This window comes from Lissotriton helveticus, chromosome 2_1 (assembly GCF_964261635.1).
Source record: "Lissotriton helveticus chromosome 2_1, aLisHel1.1, whole genome shotgun sequence".
NCBI lineage: Eukaryota > Metazoa > Chordata > Amphibia > Caudata > Salamandridae > Lissotriton > Lissotriton helveticus.
Window position 1 is genome coordinate 885702368 of NC_136059.1, and position 24378 is coordinate 885726745.

At 41.6% G+C, this 24378-nt stretch overlaps 1 protein-coding gene across 2 annotated transcripts in view; it reads left to right on the forward strand.

Annotated features, from left to right (window-relative positions):
- CHSY3 (chondroitin sulfate synthase 3) overlaps positions 1 to 21381 on the forward strand; it is a 749858-nt gene extending 728477 nt beyond the window's left edge. For both annotated transcript variants that reach the window (XM_078675615.1, XM_078675614.1), the window contains one exon: positions 19018 to 21381. In XM_078675615.1, the coding sequence (XP_078531741.1) occupies positions 19018 to 20580 (1563 nt within the window). In that variant the 3' untranslated portion in view covers positions 20581 to 21381. The remainder of the gene's footprint in view (positions 1 to 19017) is intronic.
- The last annotated feature ends 2997 nt before the right edge of the window (positions 21382 to 24378 follow it).

Genomic DNA, 24378 nt, shown 5'->3' on the forward strand with positions numbered 1-24378 from the left:
CCTTGACATCCCCAAAAATTGCATGGTGGTATTACATCTGGCTTTTAGCAGTGCCAGACGAGGATGTGAGTGGAGCAAATATAGGAAGTGGGTGGATCTGGGTGAAGTGGGTGTGGCCTCTGACAAACATTTGAGCACCTGGACTTCATATTTTACAAATTTGTCTGCTAGCTTGCTCTTGCTCCTCGTGTTAGGGAAGCTTAAGCTGTTGCCGCCCATGCTGTAACCCTGCTGTAGGCCAGTGAAGCTTGTTAAAACCTTTCAGCAAACACAAGTCTAACTCAATGGCATTTGCCAGTGCTTGCTTTCTTCCCTATCTCATTGGAAAGGCTACTCAAGTGATTTTGAGGTATCTACCTTGAGCAGCCACGAGTTCCGATGGTCACAGAGTCACTGCGCTGTGCTCTACATGCTGGTGAGTGCATGTTTGTTTCAACTGTGTCTTTTGCTTTACCAGCGCAGAACCTCTTCATAAGAATGTTAAGGTCCTTACAGGTGCGCTGCTGCGCGCGAGGAGGGGCACCAACACATGCATGCAACTGAAGCAGCAATAATGAACTGGAGAAATCTTGGGAATGATGCTTTGAAAGTTTTGCTAAAAGTTTATGGTACACGCTAAGCTGGAAAAATGTTTAAAATAGAGAAATGTCCTTGTGTCAAAATGGCAACTTTGATGAGAATGGATAAGACGCATTTAAAAAAAAATCCCTTTTGTTTAAAAGTGATGGCAAGACAGCGTTGAATTGTAAATAACAGCACTTTGACTTCATAAATCATGACGACTGGCGCACTAGCTTTCGATATTCATAAACTTGGGTAGCAGCATGTATGATTAATGTATGATTCAGTGACTTGTCCGTAGCACCTCACAGGTCAACTCATCATTTTCCTAAAATTGTATTCTATCTCGTTCCTAATTGTTTGTCTGAAAGTAGGATTCCCCACAATAGCCTTTGGAGTCCTCATGGGAGTACTGTTGTCCTGGCATTGTGCTATTACACAAACAAGGCTAACGGACTGTGATCTTACAATCCTGGGTCTGCATAGATATTCGGCATGAAATATCGATGTCAACAACCCTTTAGTGCCATACAAATCGTTTCACACGTAAGCCAAAGTCTGTCTGCAGGCAGACTGTAGAGAATGAGATGGTAGCGAGCCTAGGCCAGGAAGGCATTGCTATGCCAGACACTCTACCACAAAATGACCACTATGACTTATTGGCAGAATAAACAAGTTGCACACCTGCATTTTGTGCGGCTTCCAGGTCTTATGAAAGCTTAGGGCCTGATTTAGAGCTTGTCGGTTGTCGGACAGGTTGCTCTGTCGCAATTAGGCCCAAATGTTAGATGTTATGACATGGCTTGGCAGTTCGGGCTGGACTGTTCCCATGTTCCCATGAGGCACAGGGTCAGACTGATTTGCATATGGCCATGTCTGAACTGGGGTGGCAGAATGGGCTAAAGAACGGTGATGTTTCCCACTTTCTCACTAGAACTTACAGAAAGACAATATAGAGGCAATTCATTTAAATGTTGGAGGTTTCAAAGCAAAATATGCTAGATTTCTGGGTGGTAGGGCAAAGTGGTACATGGTGGGCCGCGCCGCCGGGGAGGCATGGTGGGCCGTGCCACGGGGGGGGGGGCTCCATGTGCTTTGCAGGGGGGCCCCCTCAAGTTTCGTTAGGCCCCTGGGCCCCAGCAGCCCCTGTGTTGCAGGGGGGCCCTCAGTACAGTACCGTGGCCGGAGAGCTCCTGACTGAGTCGAGATGGGTCCCTCCATATACCTTTCTAGGGCCCCCCTCAAGTTTCATTATGCCACTGACTCCTCACAGAGTACTGAAAGCCTTCTTATAGCACCCAATGGCAGTCCTGCAACACCAACCGCAAACCATTACCCATCAGAGTAGCATTCACACACTAGCAGAACACTTTCATGCCAATCAGCCAACTTGTCAAATAGTAACAACAGCACTTTCCAACCCTCAAAGGATATCAGTCACCCAGTAATGGAAATGCTCTCAGACTTCTCATTGACAGTCACACATTTACTAGAAACACTCTTGCACTCATTGCAACCTAGCAACAAAGCCAGCTGGTGAGTTTAATATTGAAAGTGCCTCTATTTTCATTGGTGCCTTTGTATGTGTGGAATTGAGGATGGGCAAGTGCAGGGCTTTAAGTGGGATGAAAAAACTGGGGGGTCTCTCAAAGGAGCGTGAACGATGTAATTATGGGCGTGGTTTAAACACTTAAGCAAAAAATCTCTGCTTAGCATAGTGTGCCGCCCCACTGGTATTTTGCTTCTTTTGTCATTGCCCCCAGATCTATATAATACAAGAGACATCACATCTACAACAAGCCAGGACTATTGGCTTTGTCAATGGTCGTAAATTGCATAAGATAAATTAGAACCAACTATGTTTTCATTGTATATTATACTGAACATGCTGCCGTATTTGTGAGCGAGGATGTGGCCTAAGGCTAGAGCTGCCAATTTTCGAGCTGAGAAAGGAGGTTCGAGCCTCACGTCGGCTCAACATCCAGTGATTCAAAAAATGAAAATGTACTCATGTAATGTAACTAGTTCTCATGTAAAGCGCTCCAAGTGTGCGCTATATAAAACTGAAAAACGAGTCTCTTAGAAGTTGCATCAAAAGCAGTGATAGGTGCTACTATCGCAGAGTTGGGTTTTTTCCCACCCTGAGAGAAAAAATTGAGAGCCCGATAGGGAACCGTTTCGGCACCTGCTTTTAAGAAAAGAGCGGGCTACTTAAAGCCCTGGGCAAGTGGATGAATGCAAGAATGAGTCAATGGAAGGGTGAATTAATTAATGCATGAGTGCAAGGGTGAGTGTGTGAGTGGATGATGAGTAGCTGAGTGCTTGCACTGCTTAGATGAGTGCATCCAAGCACTTTCAGTCACCTATTGACATTACAATATCTTGTCTTGTGCCTTAGACCTGTCACAGGACTAAACTTCTGGTCTGTAGGTTTGAAAACGTGCACTGGTGAAAATTATGAACAAGCCTCACAGAACAGTGCATTAATCTAAACCGTTTTGGCAGACAAGTAGTACATCTTGCTGGACGAGTTAGCATAATCTGGCATTGTATAACTTGAAAAGGTAGGGTAATAGGATCATTATTTATTTTAAAAACGACAGCTATATTTAGTTTTCCAAGCCAGCATAAGGACGTTGCAGAGTTCAAACGGCCATTGCCTTTCACACCATTACAAAACAAATATAACGGAATAATTTGACTTCTATATCGGCGTGCTTTTGTCCCCATTAGAGTGCAAGCTTTATCCTAAACTGTGTGACATTGCTATAAGAGAACACCGCCACCCATTCGTTTCGTAAAACTGTAAAATGAACTCCTTTGCACAAAGTTCTCCGCTATCAGAGCCCTTCGTCGCGGAAAATGCTGTACGACATTAAGCTGAAAAAATAGAGGGGGCCAGAAATACTTATTCGGTTCACTATTTTTAACTGCGGGGAAGTGTTCCTACATTTGCAATGCAAATTACAGGATTCTCGCGCATTAGCTATCTTCAAATATTTTTTACTGGATGCAGAGATCTGCTCTCTCCACCATTCCTCACGTATTTCACAATAATTGGTAATTTTAATTACATTGCCGCATGATTAGGCCTCCCAAATTTCATCATCAGCTATTTCACACTGGCAGCGGGCGCTGGCGGCTGTCTCCGAGTGCTGCCTACCACTGCACTGCCAGATGGGCCACATCACTTATCCAGTTGGAAGGCGTCACCTCAAGTCAAACGATATAATTGCACCTGGAGTCATTTTTGACATATGAGGAGGCTCCTCGCGCTGCCTCTTAATAATATGGACTTCAAGCTGTGGAAATGGATAATGGTGCACGTGCCCAGTCCTGCCACTGCCGGTGCTCATACTTCCTGGCTCTCAGGTCACAATGCACAGCTTCTTCAGTGACGTCGGTACCCCTGGTGCATACCCAGCCAGCCCTTTCATCCTAAAGCTGATTTATGCGCTCGAATAACAAATACACTGTACTATTTTTAGATCTGGAGGCGTTGCTGTTGTATAAACAGAACCATGTTTGTCAAACAAGATTCAAGTGCTCTGTTCGGCTAAAACGATTTCCTATTAAGTGATGGGTGGTATGCGGCATGTGGATAGCACTGCACTGCACTCCAAGAGTGAGTAGAAAGGACAAGCCCGATGTTAACATGCATGTTTATGTAATGATATCTCAAAAATCAAAAAGGGGGGAGAATGGACCACTTGTCCTGTATAACCAGGGTCTTAGTTTGTGTGGGAACCGTGTTTGTAAAAAAAAAACTCCTATACGTATACAGGCAAAAGGGTGTAAATCTTGGTTCTCCGCCTCAGTGTACCATAACAGCATAATCATAAGGTCTTTTCCTTTGTCAATATGCTTACCTCCGCATGGAGGAAGACCAACAGGTTTGTCAGTAGTGGCCAGGAATAGAAAAAGAGGGTGTGCTCGTGCTCTGATAAGTGAAGTAAAATTCCCTATATCACTTTCATGTATTTTATTAATGAAGTTGTAATGTGGGAAATTAAAAACGCAGTCTTGCGTGTATAGACCCAGTTACTGGTCTATTGCACTGGTGTTGGTCAACATGTATCAGCCTCGTGGAACCTCTAGAGGCTTTCGTCAGGACCGGGGTGTGTTTAAGAGCGCATTATGGCTCTTAATAGCGGGGAGTGTACCCCTTTTTGATTTTTGTACTAACATTTGGAAGCCGAATGGACCACAGCTTCTCTTTCCCTCTTCATTGATATTTGACTATGTCATGATATCAACATGCATATAGATCCTTCTACCTTTAGTATGGCAATAAAGATCTTTCACAATCCTGATGCTCTTTCGTAGGGTTTTGGGATGTACAACAATTGGTTGTTTGTGTATGGTTAAAACAGATTTTTTTAAAGCGTCAAGTTTAGTAATGGCTTGTTTTTGTTGTAAAAGTAAAAAGTATTTGATTCTGCTGAGTATCTTTCGTGTGTGTTATGCTCCTTATATAGTGTACACTGCAAAACACATTGCTTCTAGGTGATTTGTTGTTGATTTTACATGTTGCTCTTCTTGATGGCTTGGCTATTTTCACAACCTTTAGTTGACTTGACTTTTTTTTGTAAATGTGCCGCTGCTCGTTGATACTGCACTAGACAGTCTGTATTGGTCTCTTTATTGTTTCTGTTCTACTTGATCCACTGCTCTTTAGCCTTTTCCACACTAAATACTGCAAATACATTCTAATGTGAATTTAATGTCATGTTTAGCTGATTTTTGCCGTTGTATAGCCTGATTTACTAATTTGAATTGATATTGGGGTATTTTAACAGTTATTTTAAGTTTTTTTGGCTATGAACATTCATGGGTTTTGCATTTTTGTTCTTTGTTTTATGTTCATGGGAATACCTTTGTTCGGTCTGCGAGGATACCTCAGAGGAGTTTATTTTCTAGTGGGTTTCCCAATAAACAAAACAACTACTTTCGCTGGGGTGCTCATAAAATCACTTTAAGTTTTCATATTTGTAAGAGGTGCAGCTAGTTTTCAATGATTCCTCTATCTAAAAGCAGGTCACAACGTACGCAGAAACAGGCATTCAGGGAGCACCAAACTTACCCAGCTTGACATCGTAGGGCCAACACGTTAAAGTTGATCACAGCACTGTGATAAGTAGTGATGTTGTCCCTCATGTGTGTCACTAGCAGGATGTAGCAAGCATACACTGTTAGACTAGCTTACCATGACAACTACCTATGACATTCACATATGCATCAAACTATTCAATCTTCAGTAAATATATGACTCTGCTTGAAGTTCTGATGAAGTATTTTTTCCACATTAACCATTAATGGTGTTGATTAATATACTTGTTGGAAAGGGCCCTTTTTGCAGGGTTTTCCCAAAACTTTTTCCTTTTTCCTCCTATCTTTTCCTGACTTGTGTTTTTTGGGTATAGGACTCTGGACACTTTACCACTGCTGATCAGTGCTAAAGTGCATATGCTCTCTGTGTAAATTGTTATTGTGATTAATTATCCATGATTGGCGTATTTGATTTACCAGTAGGTCCCTAGTAAAGTGCACTGATTGTGCCAGGGCTGGTAAATCAAATGCTACTAGTGGGTCTGCAGCACTGAATGTGCCACCCACATTAGTAGCTCTGAAAATATGTCTCAGGCCTGCCACCGCGGTGCCTGTGTGCAATTTGTGAACTGCCATGTCGACTTGGCATATACACCCACTTTCTAGGCCTTAATCTTCCATTTTCTTACATATAGGGCACCCCTATGGTAGGCCCAAGATACACCCCTGGGCAGAGTGCAGTGTATGTGAACGGTAGGACATGTACTGGTGTGTGTAACATGTCCTGATAGGGAAATGCTGCTGATTTCGTTTTTCACTATTGAAAGGCTCTCTTGCCCCATAGGACGGAATGGGGAATGCTTTGTAACATTTTACAAGCATTTCTCCCCATAGGGATAAGATCAAAAAATGGTGTTTGGTATCCCTGAACCTAGGATTTAATAACACATCTTTTAGTAAAGATGTTTTTTTTTTAATTGTGTGTTTTCAAAATACCACTTTTAGAAAGTGGCTATTTTCTTGTTTAACCATCCTATGGGCCTCTGCCTGTTTGTGGATTGACTGTCTGGCTTTGGAGTGACAGGGGCTGGGGAGCCGCAGGGGCTCCAGGAGTCTGGACGAGTCAGCACTAGGCTGAATAGAGCTGATCTGCATTTGGAGTGGTGAGCGGAGTAGCACCTGTACCTGAATAGGGCATTGCCTGCGTTCCACAATGCTGGCTCTGCCCGCCCATGGTGTGCCTGGGGCCAAGGCTCACACTGACGATGGATGTTGTTGTGAACTTGCAGAGTGCCTCCAGAACTGGTTTGAACCGGGCTCAGAGCACCTTGCACAAAGAGAACAAAGACATTTTGGGGTATAAGTATGAGACCCAAAACCACAGAAATTTAGATCATTCCTGGAATTCAAGAGTAACCTTTGCCAAGGAGAAGAGCTGGAGAGACTGAGCAGAAGTACTGCCCTTGCTGTGTGTCTGGGGTTGGCCTGCCATTGCTCTTTCTGCCAAAGAAAGGAGAAGGACTTTGCTGTGTGCTGTGTCCCATGCTGGAAGGAGACGTGTGCTGGCCTACTGTTCTGAAGTTTCAGGGACACAAAAGACTTCCTGCAAATTTGGCGGTGCTGTTGGACTCCGCCATCTGTGAGTCCTACCCTTGCCTGAGGTGCCTCCTTCCAGGTACAGGGCCTCAGAGGTGAGATTTGCAGCTAATCTCTGCAAGAACCGGCGGAAAGCATCGCAAAGCTGTGCAAAATCTCTTGGAACCTACACGGGATGAAGGGAAGCCTTGCCGAGTCTGCCCGGCAACACAAAGTCTCACCGCGCAGCCCGCACCACCATCGCCGGACTGCGCGAAGCCTCGAAAAGCGACGCATCACCTCCGAAGTGCCCGCATTGTACTTGTGCACCAAGTTTTTTCACGCATCACCCACAGACCAGAATCGTCTTGGATTTCGACGCCTTACTTCCCCCTACAGTCCAAATTCGACGCATCATTGCTCCTGTGTGCAGCAGAACTGTCGGCTCACCTCCCTAAGGACTCAGGAACTGACGCATCACTGCGTTTTCCAATACTTGGTTTCTCTGCGGCTGTTTGGCCATGTGAACTTTGACGCATCTTCAGGTACTTTGTGTAAAAGTCAGGCATCCATAGTTTTCTATGGTACACGTTCTTGAAACCTTTTGAAAGTCCTATTTGTAACTGTTTACGTTGGATTTTTGTCATTTTGATCTTGTTTAGTTCAGATAAAGATATTTTATTTTTCTAAACTGGTGTGGTGTCCTTTTGTGGTGTTTCACTGTGTTACTGTGAGTGTTTACACATTGCTTTTGGGATTATCCTGTCTGCTCCTGCCAAGCTACCAAGGGGGTGAGCAGGGGTTATCTAATGTGTGTATCCCCCTTACCCTGACTATAAGCAAGGGTCCCTATTTGGACAAATGTGCCTACCTATGCCAACTAGAGACCCCCATTTCTAACAGTACCTCATCAGTACTATTATTCATTTATCATCAATTGTCCTCATTTTCTGAATGTTCAGATAACATATTGCATAAAATATATGTCAAAGAGTTTATACAACAAAATTTTAGGCACAGGTGCTCCTTGATTGTGTAGTCCTTTATTAATATTACCACTATGAGCCCCAAACCTGTTGCACCACTGCCACAAATATGGATTTCCTGCCACAAGGACAGGAAATATTTTTGAGCCAGTCACTGCATAGAAAGAAGCAATGTGGTTCCTGGGTTCATTCACGATAATCAAAATGGCTTCTGTAATATGACACCATCATCTGTCTTAATACTCCTCGCTGAAGTTTTCTCCTCCTATGACAACCCGTTTGACGTGCAACCGCACAGAAATATGGCATCTCTCGCCAGACATAGGTGTGGCATGCTCATGAATTTCTTAGACTTACACATGTTTTGTCCTAAATAAAAAAGTATTGTGAATCAGGTTTTGAGTAAGCTTGTTTTAATTTTGGAACTTAGTCAAGTAAGGTAGAATTACTCTGCAAAAATACTTTGTGAATGGATTCTACACTGGAACGGCATGTGAATGGTGAGGGTAATGGCACTGTGAGGCACCTGACCTCAGAGCACTGATTTACCAAAAATAGGTCTAAAAAGACAGGATTGAAGAGGACTATAATGACTTTATTGCTGAGGGCTCTTATAACCTCCTAACATTCCTCTCAGTTATTGACAATTCAATTCAGATCATTCATAAATTAATGTCTAATGGCTTCTTGCTTAATCTGTTCTATACTTTCACTGAAAACTGTCGTACTTCCACAATTCAACAAGCATTGGTAAAGCCAATAGGACTTGCCTTTTAGAACCAAGTTCAGAGCTCTTGGCTTTTCCAATGCTGGTTTGCTTTGATTTTGTTTAAGTAAAAAAACAATCTAGGATAACCACATGCATGCAGATGTATAACTGAACATTTTGAAATATTTTTCCTTTTTGAAAAAAAAATCCAAAATGACTGCTGGTACTTCCCCATGAATGCACTCAAGCAGATCCATCTTGGAATGCTGTTTCTCCTCCATTCCAAGTTGCAGAATATAAAAACAAAAGAAGTATGTTCATGAGCACTAAAGGAGAGAAACAAGTGGCATGGTAGGAGTGCCCAGCCGCCAGCCTTTCACAGAAATAATTATAACATTTAAAAAAAAGGAAAGCGGAATCTATTAACAAGAAAAGCAAGAGGAGAAGTTATCTGCTGGGCCACAGTGTGTAGCTGCCAAGCCCACAAACAATTGCAAAATAATATTAACAAATAATAATAAAAAGTAGTGCCATCTTGTCAGCAGTGGAAGGAAACAAGTCATCCAATCAGAAATGCTCCACGGATGGGGCAAACAGAAGAACAAAGAAGAACGGAGCATGGATCTGAGAAAGACAAGAAAGGCAGCCAATAATTAGCAAAGAGCTGACACATAGCCCATGTATATTACATTTCAGGCAGTAGATGTGCAACAACAGACAGCTACATCTATATGTAGGCAAGATCTATAATGGACAGTGGGTCCAGTCTAGCTCCATTCTAGCTCCATTCCATGCATATTTGTATTAAGCAGTATATTAAACGATAGTACAGTAACACACAAGGTCTTAGTCCAATTGGTCTCTAGTCGGCTAGTGGGTAGTTTGTAGTCTTGTTTATAATCAAATCACATTACCTTTTATAATGTAAATTCTTCCCAGTTAAAAATGTAGCCGGATCACACCTTAAGAGTGTTAAGAAGCATACCAGAGAAAGACTTATAGTAACACACTGATAAACAATGTAAATATGTCAGTGAGGTATTTAGTATAAATTTGCACATTCAATAAGAGTAATAAAATGTGTCACTTTCTATCATATGCCGTAGAACAGTTGGATTCTGAAAATATTCGATACATTTATCTTTCCTAGTGTAATGTGATTAGAATCCAGCTGTGTTTTATTAGCCACAGCTATCCATGTTTGTACCACTGTATACTATCTACAGTGTAACGCTGTTTCTTGATGAGAAGTGTGGGGAGTCCACAGCTTTTTCATTCATTGTTATTACATCTATGCGTTCTTTTTAACACAAAAACGTTGTAAATGATGTAGAAATGTTAGAACTTTACACCTCTGAAAAAATGTGTATTTATCAAGCGCTGGAAAAAGGAAATAGTTCTGCCTAAATGCGCGAACCCATGAAAAGGACTGACATTGGTGCATAATTGCCTGTGCATGCTCTAGCACAGTCCTTTCACCTCACTGAAATCACTGAGCACACATTCGGTAGACGGTAGCTATGGTGCACACACTCGATCGCCGAATCATTGGTGCACACAATCAGTAGACAAAGGATGGTTTCAACATTCAATAGACAGAGGTCACATTTCCTTTATTCTGTAATGTACTGCTGGACTCATACTTTACACATGCTAAAAAAATGCCTTTTGGTGTATAGGCAGTAATTTTTTTCCGGTCAGAAACTGCATCGACTGTGTTTTTTGCTCATGTATCTATGTCTTGTCCTTTCACTTGTAAGTGATATTCCAGACTCCACCCTAGGAACAGATGCAGCTTGTGTCCAGAGGCAGTACAAACATTACAAAATAAGAAGCGAGTCTGTTGCCACCCACGTGACCATTGGGCCATTCTCTCACGATGATTTACTCGAGGAACAACTGTACTCTGAAAACAGCTTTTGAAGCGACTGACAGGGAAACCTCTAGTGTGTAAACGTAGCTGATGATTAAATCCAATTATATAAAAACTAGACGCTATGATCATTCAGGTATCAAAGATTTTCAGTCTCTGCGCTATTCCTTTCTGTCAACTAATTTATAATCACGTCCTAGTTGAAAGGTTTAGCCCTCCTTACAAATGACACTCTTGTCAAAATTGCTGATCAGTCATGTAATATTTATTTTCCCAGCTAAATCTGTAGAAAGATGTAGAATATACTTTAATTTGATCGTGCACATTTCATTAAGTTGTGTCTAACTAAGACTGCATCCAAATGTTTCTTGGCGTGTTCTTAGTTAGGCACAGCTTCGTTGAAACATGTACAAACAGACAGAAAATGCAATAACCGCCTCTGCGCCACTCATAAAGGAGGGTGCTTCCACAACTACATAATTACAAGTAAAAATGACAGAAATGCAGCCGCACCTGTGGAAATAAAGTTGCACCCACCAATATTCGCACATGCACGCATCGTTAATTCTTCAGACCAGAACCTTCACCATTCATGCAGTTGCTGCTCCTCTACTAAGGCTGAGAAGAATCGCCTACACGAAAAATAACATGATAGTGACATGACGTTATTATAATTTTATATTTAGGGTACTGGCCCAGTTAATTTTTAGGGACAGGGTGGGGCTTGGCTGTCAACCAGCAGGGGGCAGAGTGGTGTGTGCACCTATATGCGTATTTGGCGTCTGTCTCAGGCTGGCATGTTCTCCACCCTGATTGTGGAGAACACGCCCAGACTCCCACTCCCTCTCTAAGCGCCAAATAGCGGCGCTCAGACCAATCACAACGCTGCTATGAGCAGCGTCGTGATTGGCTAAGAGAGACTGGGAGCCTGGGTGCTTCCTGTTCCTGCCTCATCAATGGTGGAAGAACAGATTATAGGCGGCAGCCAGGTAAGTGGATTGGTGCATTTTTCTTTCATTTTTTAACCCCACCTCCTGCCTGCCTCCCTCAGCCCACCCACCACCACGACCCCATAGCAGCCGCCACTGCATCCATGTTTTACATGAAAGAAGAACATCCTATTTTAAATAAGCAAAGGGTAAATCGGTCATCAAAGGCTAAATTTGCACAGGAAATAAAACATTTGAGCGCGTTTTATGCTGTATTTCTTTACTTTGTGTGCACAGCTCACCTCCTATTGGAGCCATTTTAAAATAAAACACTCGGAGGCCATAGGTGTGGTACGACAGGTTGATGTTCAACAACAAAGCTTCACCGTTTCCCCAAAATATCCATTGCTTGTTCCTCTTCAGGTCCCCCTAATCTCCTCACAATATCCCATACAATGGAGACAGGTGCTGCCAGCACCCACTTCTGCTCATTCATGCAGGTTTTATCTCATATACATGTTTGTGGCCTTTGACCTCTTTTCGTAACTTGGTGGAGTGACAAAATACTCTTGTGACATTATTCTACCAGAAATGGTATCTATGAACCGAGTACCATTGCAGTTTCTGCTGTTTAAGAAATGGTAGAAGAAAAAGGTCCATGGTGCAATGCAGGAAAAGTGCCTATAGCCACACGAACCTTGACCTCAGATTGCTAGACTTTTCAGTTTGTGTGGTCTCCAAAGATGCCAAAGTTGTCTTCTCCACCCCTACCTTATCATCCGACCTTCAATGCAAGTTGATTACGGTTTGGTATATTTTCAGTGATATATTTTCAACCTCCCATGTGCTGTACAACATAAAATGTGCACTGGAAGTGCTAATTTAAGGTATACTGGTTTTGACTGACTGAGTTGAAGAGTTTTAGCAGCTGTTTGTTACCACCTTAAAGCAGTGGTAAAGGTTTATGTGATATTGGGAATTTAAAGAAATGTGGGTTTTTTTCTGGAAATATGATAGCATGGTTTAGGTTTCTAGCGTAGCTACAGCACACAGCAGAACACATCAAATTCATATAACACACAGAAAAATTACAGCAGGGCAAAAATATAGAAGACAACATAACGTAGCGACCACAGTACAACACAACAATATCACAATGCCGTATTGCAATACAAATACATAACAGGACAAGAAAAAGGAACCAGCATGTCACCACCACAAAAAAAGTCATCGGAATAACTAGGTATTATTAGAAACTAAAGTACCTGCTGTGTTCTTGCTACCATTTGGCTTTGCTAGGATTACAGGCAAATTATGTTCTGTTCCAGTGTAATGGAAACTGTCTGTTAAAGAATTATGATACAATCAGTAACCAGGTGCAACTATTCTTTTCACACATCCACTACATCTACAAACCTACTTTCTTAACAGAGTTGTGTGTGGTATTTGTACCAAACAGTGTAAAAGTTACAACGAAAGAAATATATTTGCAACAGCCACAAATGTTTTGTGATCTGGGTCCAGATTTTGAACCTATTAAATCATAAAGGAATGCTATTCCTTTGCTTACCTTTCTCTCCAGGTTTCTGAAATTGATAGCCATCTTGTCTAAAGAGAATTAAACAGATATAGTCATATACAGACACAAGTAGTCATACATGTGTGACTATAATCTTTTATTTTACGAAAGGCAGTTGCACTCTATCAAATAAAGCAGGAGTTCATGGTAAATGTTGGCCATCATATCGGAGCATACGTTTGCTCTTGTACTGTCTATTTGATGTATTAATATGCGAAAAGGAATAACTTTGTGTATGTACTACTGCAGATATGCATTTTCATAGTATTGCAAATAACCGCTGTTAGTATTAGCAAACTCAGTGGTAGCCATTTTATTCACTTTTTGGGGAGGTCATCCTATCAACCTTTGGGTATTCACAGATCATAGACCTACTTTACCATTCCATATTTATGGTTTTTGTTATTAAGTGAAGCGTGCTCATGCTGGCTCCATAAAGACCCCCAGTATAATATTCAAAATCTAAGATATTCTCCACTTTCACAGACTTAAAGGCTGTGAAAATCACTTGGAAGGGGTAGATGGGACACTTAATACAGTAGAACTTCGGTTTGGCATTTCCCAGCCCTGCTAGGTTTGCAAAAGTACTGGCATGGTGCAAAATATCTTCTCTCACTAGCATCCATGTGGCAGATAATACGATCAAGTAACGACTGTGTTGTGACCTCTTCAGTGGATGTGCTATTTTATTTCCCACCACCTAAGATCCACGTTCCATCAAAAAAACTTACATTCAGCTCAATGCCAGTCTGAATGAGTAATGAACTAAACAATAAAAGTTAATAGAACCAGAGCGACTTGTCTTGATTTCCTTCATGGAGGCAGACACCTGAACAATACTTAATTATCATCTTTTTTTCTCGTTTTCCATTAAATTTAATCAGGTTAATAGTGCATGTTTTTACATGCAAAATGTCAAAAACTAACTATATGCTGAGTGTTCTACTGAAGTTTCCACCACTTTAAGGCAAAGCGGAATGGTACCTTTAAAAAGCCGGTAGGAGTTCAGCACATTTCTTTGCTTATAGTTCAATTTGTTTCCTTATCCCCTTGCCTTTTAGAATGAGCATAATGTGATACAGAAAATTCCTTGAACATCAATGCCAGATACAATGTTGCTCGTAGTTTATAGAAGTAAAATGTGAGCATAATTAGATATACCTGTGCATTGACATCAACTTCTACTGTGCAAATGTTCCTGAAAGCACAGTAAAATAGTCTATGCTTTCCTGTGTGCATGCATTTCCATTGTAGGCCAGCAAACAGTCTTCTTGAGAGGAGTTATGGTATAGCTACTTGGGAAAATATTTAGAGTTTGAGGCAGCGGATTCAATACCCGTCAGTGTGGTAGAGGAAACCACACCAATCACTGATGGATCTTCCTCCTTCACCACAGACCGAGGAAGATCTCTGATCTCCAGAGCTGGGCTCCACCAAAGTCGGTGTTGTCCTCTTAAGAAAGGTGTAGATGACATGGTAATAGCCAATTGAAAGGAAAAAAACTGGTTGAAATCTCACAACGCATAGTGCGATTTCGACCAAGATATGTTGGTTCAGGAAATGTACCTCCAAAGGTGGGTTACATTATTATTGCTAACATAACATATTTCTTTAGCGTTCTAGAAGTTTTTTGCCCACACTTCACACCTGCATACAGTTTCTGAGAAACAAGGTCATAGATGGCAGTTCATTTTTAGGTCTCGGCTAGACAGTGCATACACTGTCTCAAAGAGACATGTGTGTTTAATCTTTGGGTATCAGCCCACTCACAGGCTTTCCATTATTTCGCTACATAGTCTGTCTCATATTCTTTGTCACCATTTGTCCCTGGTATGCATGGTCATGCCTCTTCTTGGGTTTTGCATGGACTAAGTACTTGTAAACATCCTCTGCTCCTGTTTTTATGACCATTTTAGGCCCTATTTTTTCTATCTTTTTGCAGCACTCAACACACTGCTTGTGCTTATACCAGCTGTGTCTCCTCCCACCCACCCTCATGCCCCTTCCACAGATCACCCTCCCAGTGCTTTTCCCTTCATAGTTGCTGTTTTCCCCACCTCCTCCCTCCTGTCTCTGCTTGCTCCCTCGCACCTCCCTGTTCTTGCCCCATCTACAAATTACCCTCTCACCCGCCCCATGACTGATTTAAAACCCCATTGTAGTCTGTTTCATTCTAGTGAGTGTTGATATTCTGCCCTTAATGTCCTGTTCGTGTATACCTGATGTGCTGATTGGAGCATGTGTGCACAGCTGCTAATCATTGGCACATGTGTAGTCTCTCTTTATTTTCCACATGTGTGGGTACTAGATGTGTCTGCGTGTAAACACCATATGTGGTCATTCAGCAATGGCGTTTATTGCTGGGAAATCAGACCTCAAATGAACCAGGTATGCGTATGTATGTTAGAGTTTCTAAAGTACCTGTGTCTTCTGCTGTCATTGCACAGGCATGTTTCTCCTGTGCAAAATGACGTATCTGTTCAATTTTCACCTTGTTGTATCTCATTTCATAGGGTGGGACTCTTTATTTCTTCAAATTTCTCCCGTCTGGACACTTTCTGTCTTTTTCCGCTTCTGTTCGCCATTGTTGCTTAACATGAATTCTTTTCAAAGGCGCCAGACTGAGTCTTGATGTCTTCAAGGTCTGCCTGTCCCTCAGTGTCCATGGCAAAAGTAGGCATGTGAGATAAAGTGATTTGTCCAAATTCTTGGATGTAAAGCTGATGCCGAAACTCGACCTGGGTTACCAGCTCCATAGTCAACAGCTTACACTGCATCCTCTCTCAAGAGGATGCCATATCATCTTACTAGCCTTGGCCTCAGTTCCATATTTTGTTTTTACAGATAAATCACTAAATCTCCCTGTTTCTAAACACAACAAGCATTAGTAAGCCAGTAGGTTTCGCCAGTGTGAAATTTATTGTTTTTAGGTCTCAGCTAGATAGCGCATGCACTGCTTGGCAAAAATCGAAAAGACATGTTGTGTTCTATCTGCGGGTTTACAGACAACCCATCTCCTATCACTGATAAACTTTAGCATTCGTCTCATTTTCTTAGATGCCATTCGTCAAGGCATGCGAGCGTCATACCCTCTTCATGTGTTTGGCCATCCCATAGCACATGTACCAAGCACATGTCTCCTTACACTGCTCACAGTTTGCACAGCCATTTTTGCTTTGGTTTCATACCCTCCATAGGAGCATGGGTGTTTTCGGGCTTACTTCCTTGTATGCATACCACTAAAATGCATGTGTGTACATAAACCAATGCATTTCTTAAAAACTTGTTAAAACATATGAATAGCCCAGAATCACAAAATGCTCAGCCGACCCCAAGATTTAAACCTGGTTTCCCAGTTCCTTTGTAGGCAGCTCTGGCCATTTCACCACATCCTAACTTAACTTCAAAGCTCCTCAACTGCTTCTCACTACCATTTCCAAATTTGCTCAGCAAGACCCTATTTACATCAAACAATCATTGGCAAAACCAGTTATTGGCTTTGTCAATGAGAATGTCTTTTAGCCTTTTTGTCTATTAGCACATCCGCTGTTCAGCATAGCTCAACATCATTGAAAAAAGTGCTATCATGTGGCCAGCACAGGTGCTCTGCATCGGCTCAACATCCTGTGAGTCTTGACTTTCAGTGACTTTAAGCCATGCTGAATAGGAGATGTGCTGCTAGACAACATACTGTCACATTGACGAGGCCAGTAGCTTAGGCAATGTTGAGAACTATTGGATTTGCCAATGCATGTTTCTTTGTGCAGATACAGCCGAAAATTGTGATTGACTAGGTCATATAAATTGGCCTATTTCAGTCAAATAAAACTTGCCTGATTATTAGCTACTGGTGCAGATGCTAGGCCAAATAGATTCATTTTAAAGTTGAAATTTGCTATGCAATTCAAAGTTTGGAATGGTTTGCGATACTATCACACTTTCAGATTTCCCTTTACCTTTTAGGGCTGACCAAAAGTGAATTTAAATTTAATTTTTTTAACAAATGTTTTGTGAAATATCATCATACTATGGAATCGTTATTCACCAGGTATAAATCATCTTCCTATTGACTAATAGATCTAACAATACCTACAAAGTAGCAATCACAATTTCTACAATAAGCTTTTCATCTCCAGATTGTAAAAGATAAAACAATCTCTAACCTTAGCGCAGTTGCTCATCTTTGACATTACAAATGTATGGTTGGTGGTATTGCACTCTGTCCTCAAATTTGACCACTTGGTCGATACGTGTGCTGCACTAGATTGGTGCCTGCTAGAACCCAACAATACAATGAATATGGCCTGGGATCACTAGATCACCAGGACTCCAGTGCGCACTAACTCAATGAAAATTTTCAAAGTTTTCCAATTATTGCATGTTAATACATATGCTTTGATTTTTGCATCATTTCATTTTAAACACATAAAGTATAATCGAATGTAATATATACATACAAAATGTACAATTGACGTATCATATCAAACATTTTTCACAAATCTTTATGCACAACACAATTATATATACAACCCAATGCATTTCGGGGTTATGAACCCCTTCGTCAGGGGCCTAGATAACTGGTTGCAAACTTATTGCATGGTCTACATAGTTTAGGGAGGATCTCACATCCGGTAGTTGAAAAAGACTACCTCAAGATCTGGGCTTCTTATCAACGATGTTAAAAGGAAATCTGCGAGTCTTTTAGTGATTCACGGAGTCTCGCTTAAACTCGGCTTACTCCCATGCGGAGGTGTGTAGAAGGTGGCGTTGTATCGGCGACTTCCCTCCAAGGGAAGCCCAGATCTTGAGGTAGTCTTTTTCAACTACCGGATGTGAGATCCTCCCTAAACTATGTAGACCATGCAATAAGTTTGCAACCAGTTATCTAGGCCCCTGACGAAGGGGTTCATAACCCCGAAATGCATTGGGTTGTATATATAATTGTGTTGTGCATAAAGATTTGTGAAAAATGTTTGATATGATACGTCAATTGTACATTTTGTATGTATATATTACATTCGATTATACTTTATGTGTTTAAAATGAAATGATGCAAAAATCAAAGCATATGGATTAACATGCAATAATTGGAAAACTTTGAAAATTTTCATTGAGTTAGTGCGCACTGGAGTCCTGGTGATCTAGTGATCCCAGGCCATATTCATCATCTTTGACATTAGCCTAAAACTTGTTTATGTTTGATACCTAAGAAAAGAGCAGAAGACAGACATATGATTGATTTTAAATGGTGCACACTGTTGGACACCTTTTATTATTTTAGTTTTTAATATGTACATTTTACTGACTTGCTCTCTATGGATTCTTTATGTGTTTCTGTAATTGTAAATGCTAAAAGCGATTTGGTGTTTCTTCATTAAATTCATTCCTATCATGTCTTTGTTAATGACAGAGCACATTAATTTGTACATCTTGGCAGGAAATGGATTTTTATTCAGCAAAAAAAAATACTCGTGAGAAGAAACATGTTATTGCTGACATCTAATACATGGAACTGGGAAGGCATTGCTCCTTTTGAGTACATATTAGCAGTTTAGGGAAGTAAATGTGCTCAAGGTTTGGAGAATGATGTATTTATTGTATTTGCAGATGAAAGACATTAGATGGGTCGTGCAGTGGGGGATTAGCAACTTGATATGCATACATGTGTCAATGATAAAATGTGAAAGGACACAAGCAGACTTTATGAAAGATGTTTTAAACTATTCAAGCTAACCATAATTTATTCTCTTTTATAGATGCAGCAACTGTTTCATGAAAACTATGAGCACCACAGGAAAGGTTATATACAGGATCTGCACAACAGCAAAATTCATACAGCAATAACACTGCATCCGAACAAAAGGCCAGCCTACCAGTACAGGCTGCACAATTACATACTGAGCCGCAAAATCTCAGAACTACGCTACCGCTCGATCCAGCTCCATCGAGAAAGTTTGGCCATGAGCAAGCTCAGTAACACAGAGATAAGTAAAGAAGACCAGCAGCTAGGAGCATTGCCCTCCTTTAACCGCTTTCAGCCACATGCTCGAAACGAAGTGATAGAGTGGGAGCTATTAACAAGTAAACTCATTTACTCCATGGCCGAGAACCAACCACCATGTCAGAGTTTAAACAGCATTATGAGAGCATCGTTGGATGATACTGTGATGCAAGTGATGGAAATGATCAATGAAAATTCCAAATCTAGGGGGCGGCTTATCGACTTCAAGGAAATTCAATATGGGTACCGCAGAGTAGATCCCATGCATGGAGTAGAATACATATTGGATATGCTACTTTTGTACAAAAGGCACAAGGGAAGGAAAGTCACAGTTCCGGTGAGGCGCCATATATACCTCCAACAATCTTTCAGTAAACCATTTTTTAAAGAGGCAGAGGAGCTTGATGTTCATAGCCTGGTTGAAAGCATTACGGGTGATTCACAGTCACTCTCCTTCCTTTCAAATTCTTTGAAGATCTTAACATCGTTTCATGTCACCAAGGAAATGAGAGAAAATGGTGACAAAAAAATTCATCTTCTTGTTCCCCTGGTTGGAAGGTATGATATATTCCTGAGGTTTATGGAGAACTTTGAGAAGGTGTGTCTTGTTCCAAAGCAGAATGTCAAACTCGTCATCATTCTATTCGATTCCGACAACTACATGGATTCCAACAAGCACATAGATTTGCTTCAAGAATACCACAATAAGTATCCTAAGGCAGAAATGACAGTTGTCCCAATGTCTGGAGAATTTTCCAGAGGGTTGGCCCTAGAGAAAGCGTCAACTCAGTTTGACAATGATACACTGTTGCTGTTTTGTGATGTTGACCTGATTTTTACTTCAGACTTTCTACAGCGGTGCAGAGATAATACCGTTCAGGGACAGCAGGTGTATTATCCAATCGTCTTTAGCCAATATGATCCAAAAGTAGCATATGGAGGAAACCCTCCAGATGACAGTAACTTTGTTTTCACAAAGAAATCAGGGTTTTGGAGAGACTACGGATTTGGAATCACATGTATTTATAAGAGTGATTTAGACCAGGTTGGTGGATTTGATACATCGATTCAAGGCTGGGGACTGGAGGATGTAGACCTCTACACTAAAGTGATAATGTCAGGTCTGAAACCTTTCAGGAGTCAAGATCCAGGGCTTGTGCACGTGTTTCACCCTGTTCAGTGTGACCATAACTTAAATCCTAAGCAATACAAAATGTGCTTAGGTTCAAAGGCAAGTACATTTGCGTCCACCATGCAACTGGCAGAAATATGGTTAGAAAAACATTTAGGTATTGGATACAATCGAACTCTTTCCTGACATTTCTGCACCTTCCACCTTCAGGGGAGCTTACCTCATTATATATTATTTCTTCCTCACATTTTCAGACTCATCTATGTTGTATTTCAAGGAACGTGTGTTGACCAGAGTTGACTTTTTGATTGCTCTGCTGTTCACCAATGATTTTTTCACAATCAAGTTTTTAGGAGTGTTGTTTTTTTTGTTTTGTACTTCTCTTTTCACTCGAAATGGAGTGACAATGATGCCATGGATCCGAGGATTCCCAGGAGCTCATCGATCATAAAAGACTGCATCAGAACAGTGTACTCTTGGGATTTACGATGCAATATCAGTCTCCGTCGTGTTTTGACAAACTTAATGTGATACAAATACTTACTGGTGAAGGTACCACAAAAGTGCTTTATTCTCCAACCGGGGAAGAGACTCTGTAACATAAACTTGAGTTTTATAATTTATATGAAGACTTAATTATATAAACACTACTTTTCTTCATCTTTAGAATTTTTAAAGAAAATGAAAATGCTATGATTGTATCTTTATTTTTTAAAAACAAATTTGAGGGGAGTCTTTACATGATCAATCGGTACTGGCTACCAAGGTCTAATGTCTTATTATATGTTTGTTGCAGTGTTTACTCTCAATGCGAATGAACTTTATTTTCTCAAGGAATCATGATTTAATCAAATTGTTCATGTACTGTACCTTCTAGAAGTTTGTGAACCAATGTCCTTCATTTGCTGGCAAGAAGATGAAATATGAGTGAACATGGTTATTTATAATAAAGTACAGACCTAACAGTATTCTTTTTAAAAAAACACACACCTGTTACCTTGACTGGTTTATTTGCTAGATTGCGTAACAAAAAAGTAATTTTTTTCACTTTACTCTCCTTAGAATGGAACACGGCACAGGCAGATTACAAACTACTTCAAAGTTTGTTAACAAAGAACTGTTGTCTTAATTAGCGGACATACCCCTCTTTTGCTGATTGCCATTTTCCTCTGCTTCATTACAATTCTTTATTTGAAATGGCCATGATAATAATCTTTTTTCAATGTACAGAACGTGCTGAATATTAAAAAAAAAAAATGTGGGTCTTATATAATATGGTTTAAAAATCTGGAGGACCCATTCTCGAGAGAGGGGGTTATTTGGGTGGGGACAGAAAGAGCATAAACTGGGAGCAAGATCTTTAATGTACTTGTCTCTCAAATTGATTTCCTGGAATGCAAATACAGTACAACATGCAACTGGGCTTTATTTTTAAGTTCAAATTCTTTATAAGTTCTTACACTGTTAAAATATAAAATATGCAAGTTTTGGTGTACAATTATATTTTATAAAGAGGTATTTCTCTGTAAAGCAGCTATTATCCTAAATGTGTCCTAGTCTGATCAGATGATTAACTGCGTGTCTCCTCTCCAAGGTTGCAACGTTAATTCTATTTTGCTTTCCTATTAATAGGTTCTCAACACATCATTCCTTCGTTGGTATCAATGAATTCGTCAACTTGAGCTTTTATCACGAGCAAACCAACCCGACGCGGCTTGAATACATTATTTAAGAAAGCGTCTACATTTGAGAGGAAGAAAATGTCAAATTAGCGACTTAGAAATATGACACTTTGAAAGTACAGTTAGAGGAATGGCTTGCCTTGCTACAAGTGAGAACAGCAGATGGCTCCGTTTCCGCAAGTTAATTATCCATTTGCATTACTGTGTTACTATAAGATGTGCACATACATGCACAAATTCAACAGTCAGTCATCACTGTATAGAACATGCATACAAGTTGTATTCTGTGATGTTCTGTTAGGACTGGCTCTGAAGCTCAAGTTTGCCCACTGGGGCCTTCGTGTATCTCTTTACTAATGTGCTTCCTGACAGTGGCGGCTCGCAGAGGGAGTGCTGCAGGGCGGTGGGGTGGAGGAGGGGCATGGTGGGAGGGGTAATGGACTCGGACATATGACGGAATGGAGTAAAGTAAGTAAATAAATAAATAACACTATTTACCTTGTGCGCGTTGCATCGCCAAGTTGGCAATGCAGCGCACGCAAGGTAAATAGTCATTTTTATTTATTTATTCACTTACTTTACTCTGTTCCATCGTATGTCTGAGTCCACTAACCCCTCCCACCCTGCCCCGCCGCACTGCCCGCAGCGTTCCCTCTGAGAGCCGCCAATGCTTCCTGACCATGTAGACCCTGTGACAAAAACGGCCCCTTATTGTATTGTATTGTATTGTAATTGCATTTATATAGCGCTTACTACCCCTGACGAGGCGTTGAAGCGATTTTTCAGAGTGGCATGCTACTCGCCTGAAAAGCGCTTTAACACCCATCAGGGGTAACAAGTGCTATATGAATGCAAACCTTTCTTCCCCTTTTATCCCTCCGCTATCCTTCTCACTCCAAATAACTGACTAAATATCCACCACTGAAATTACTTCATATTTCACCATATTAATTCACCAGTATTCCTTTATGGGCTTCCTGAAGATCTCTTAAGTACACAATGAACGAATAAGGCCCACAAAGACAAAGGCAGTCCCTGGACTGACTTAGTGCAGACATCCTCAAGCCTCCAGCATTCTTTGTCTAGCCACGCCCGTGTCATGTCTATCTGTTGAGCTCCGCGGCATTTCTTTTTGAAACAATTAAGACAAGCATTTGCAGTGCAATGAGTCTCGCATTTTCGCGAGTTTAAGCTATTGGCAATGTAAATGACATGCCTATTATTTTTGATTTTTTAAAACATAACAAAGGCATATGATAGATTTAAAGGGTTCGACAAAGTTTGTTCTGGCTGAATCATTTGGGATGGCATCTCTGCAAACAATCATACCGTTCACATCCAAAGGAAATTATCTGGCAACGTTGGATTTTGCACAACACAATGCGTACTTTTAAAAGTCATTCTTTCATGACATTTGCAGTAGAGGAATGTACTTCTCATTTCAAGCTCTGCTACTCGGTCTTTGAACATCGCCAAGGGTCTTCACAATGCCAGGATGCCCCGGGCCTCCGAAGGGGGCCCTCCTAAGAGGGCGGCCACCCTTAGTGCCACACGATGGCACAGGCAACAGCAGTATAGTGATTGGGGATCTGAGTGGGTCCCCTGGTGACATCACTTCCGGCGGGGGGGGGGGCTGGGTGACTGGCTTTCTTGTATCTGTCCGGATCCATCTGTAGATCCTGCGGAGCATGTAGAGGGTGTTGAAGCAGGAGGAGGAGACAGCGTTGACTTGCTTGGTCATTGAGAGCGTTGAGTCGAGGATGATTCCCAGGTTGCGTGCATGGTTGGTGGGTGTCGGGGCTGCCCCCAGTGCCGTCGGCCACCAGGAGTTGTCCCAGGCTGAAGGGTTGGAGGCGAGGATGAGGACCTCCGTCTTGTCCGAGTTCAGGTTCAGACGGCTGGTCTTCATCCAGTCGGGGATGGCCTTCATTCCTTCATGGAGGTTGGCTTTGGCGGTGATGGGGTCCTTGGTGAGGGAGACGATCAGCTGAGTGTCATTGGCGTAGGAGATTATGTTGAGGTTGTGCTGTTGGGCTACGTGTGCGAGCAGGGCAATGTAATTGTTGAACAGCGTCGGGCTGGGGGAGGATCCCTGGGGTACGCCGCAGATGATCTCGGAGGCTTTGGTACGGAATGGGGGGAGGCGTACGCTCTGGGTTCTGCCAGAGAGGAAGGAGGTGGTCCAATCCAGAGCCTTGTCTCGGATCCCTGCGGCATGGAGGCATGCGCGTAGTTTGCAGTGGCAGATGGTGTCGAAGGCGGCAGAGAGGTCTAGGAGGATGAGTGCTGCGGTCTCGCCGTT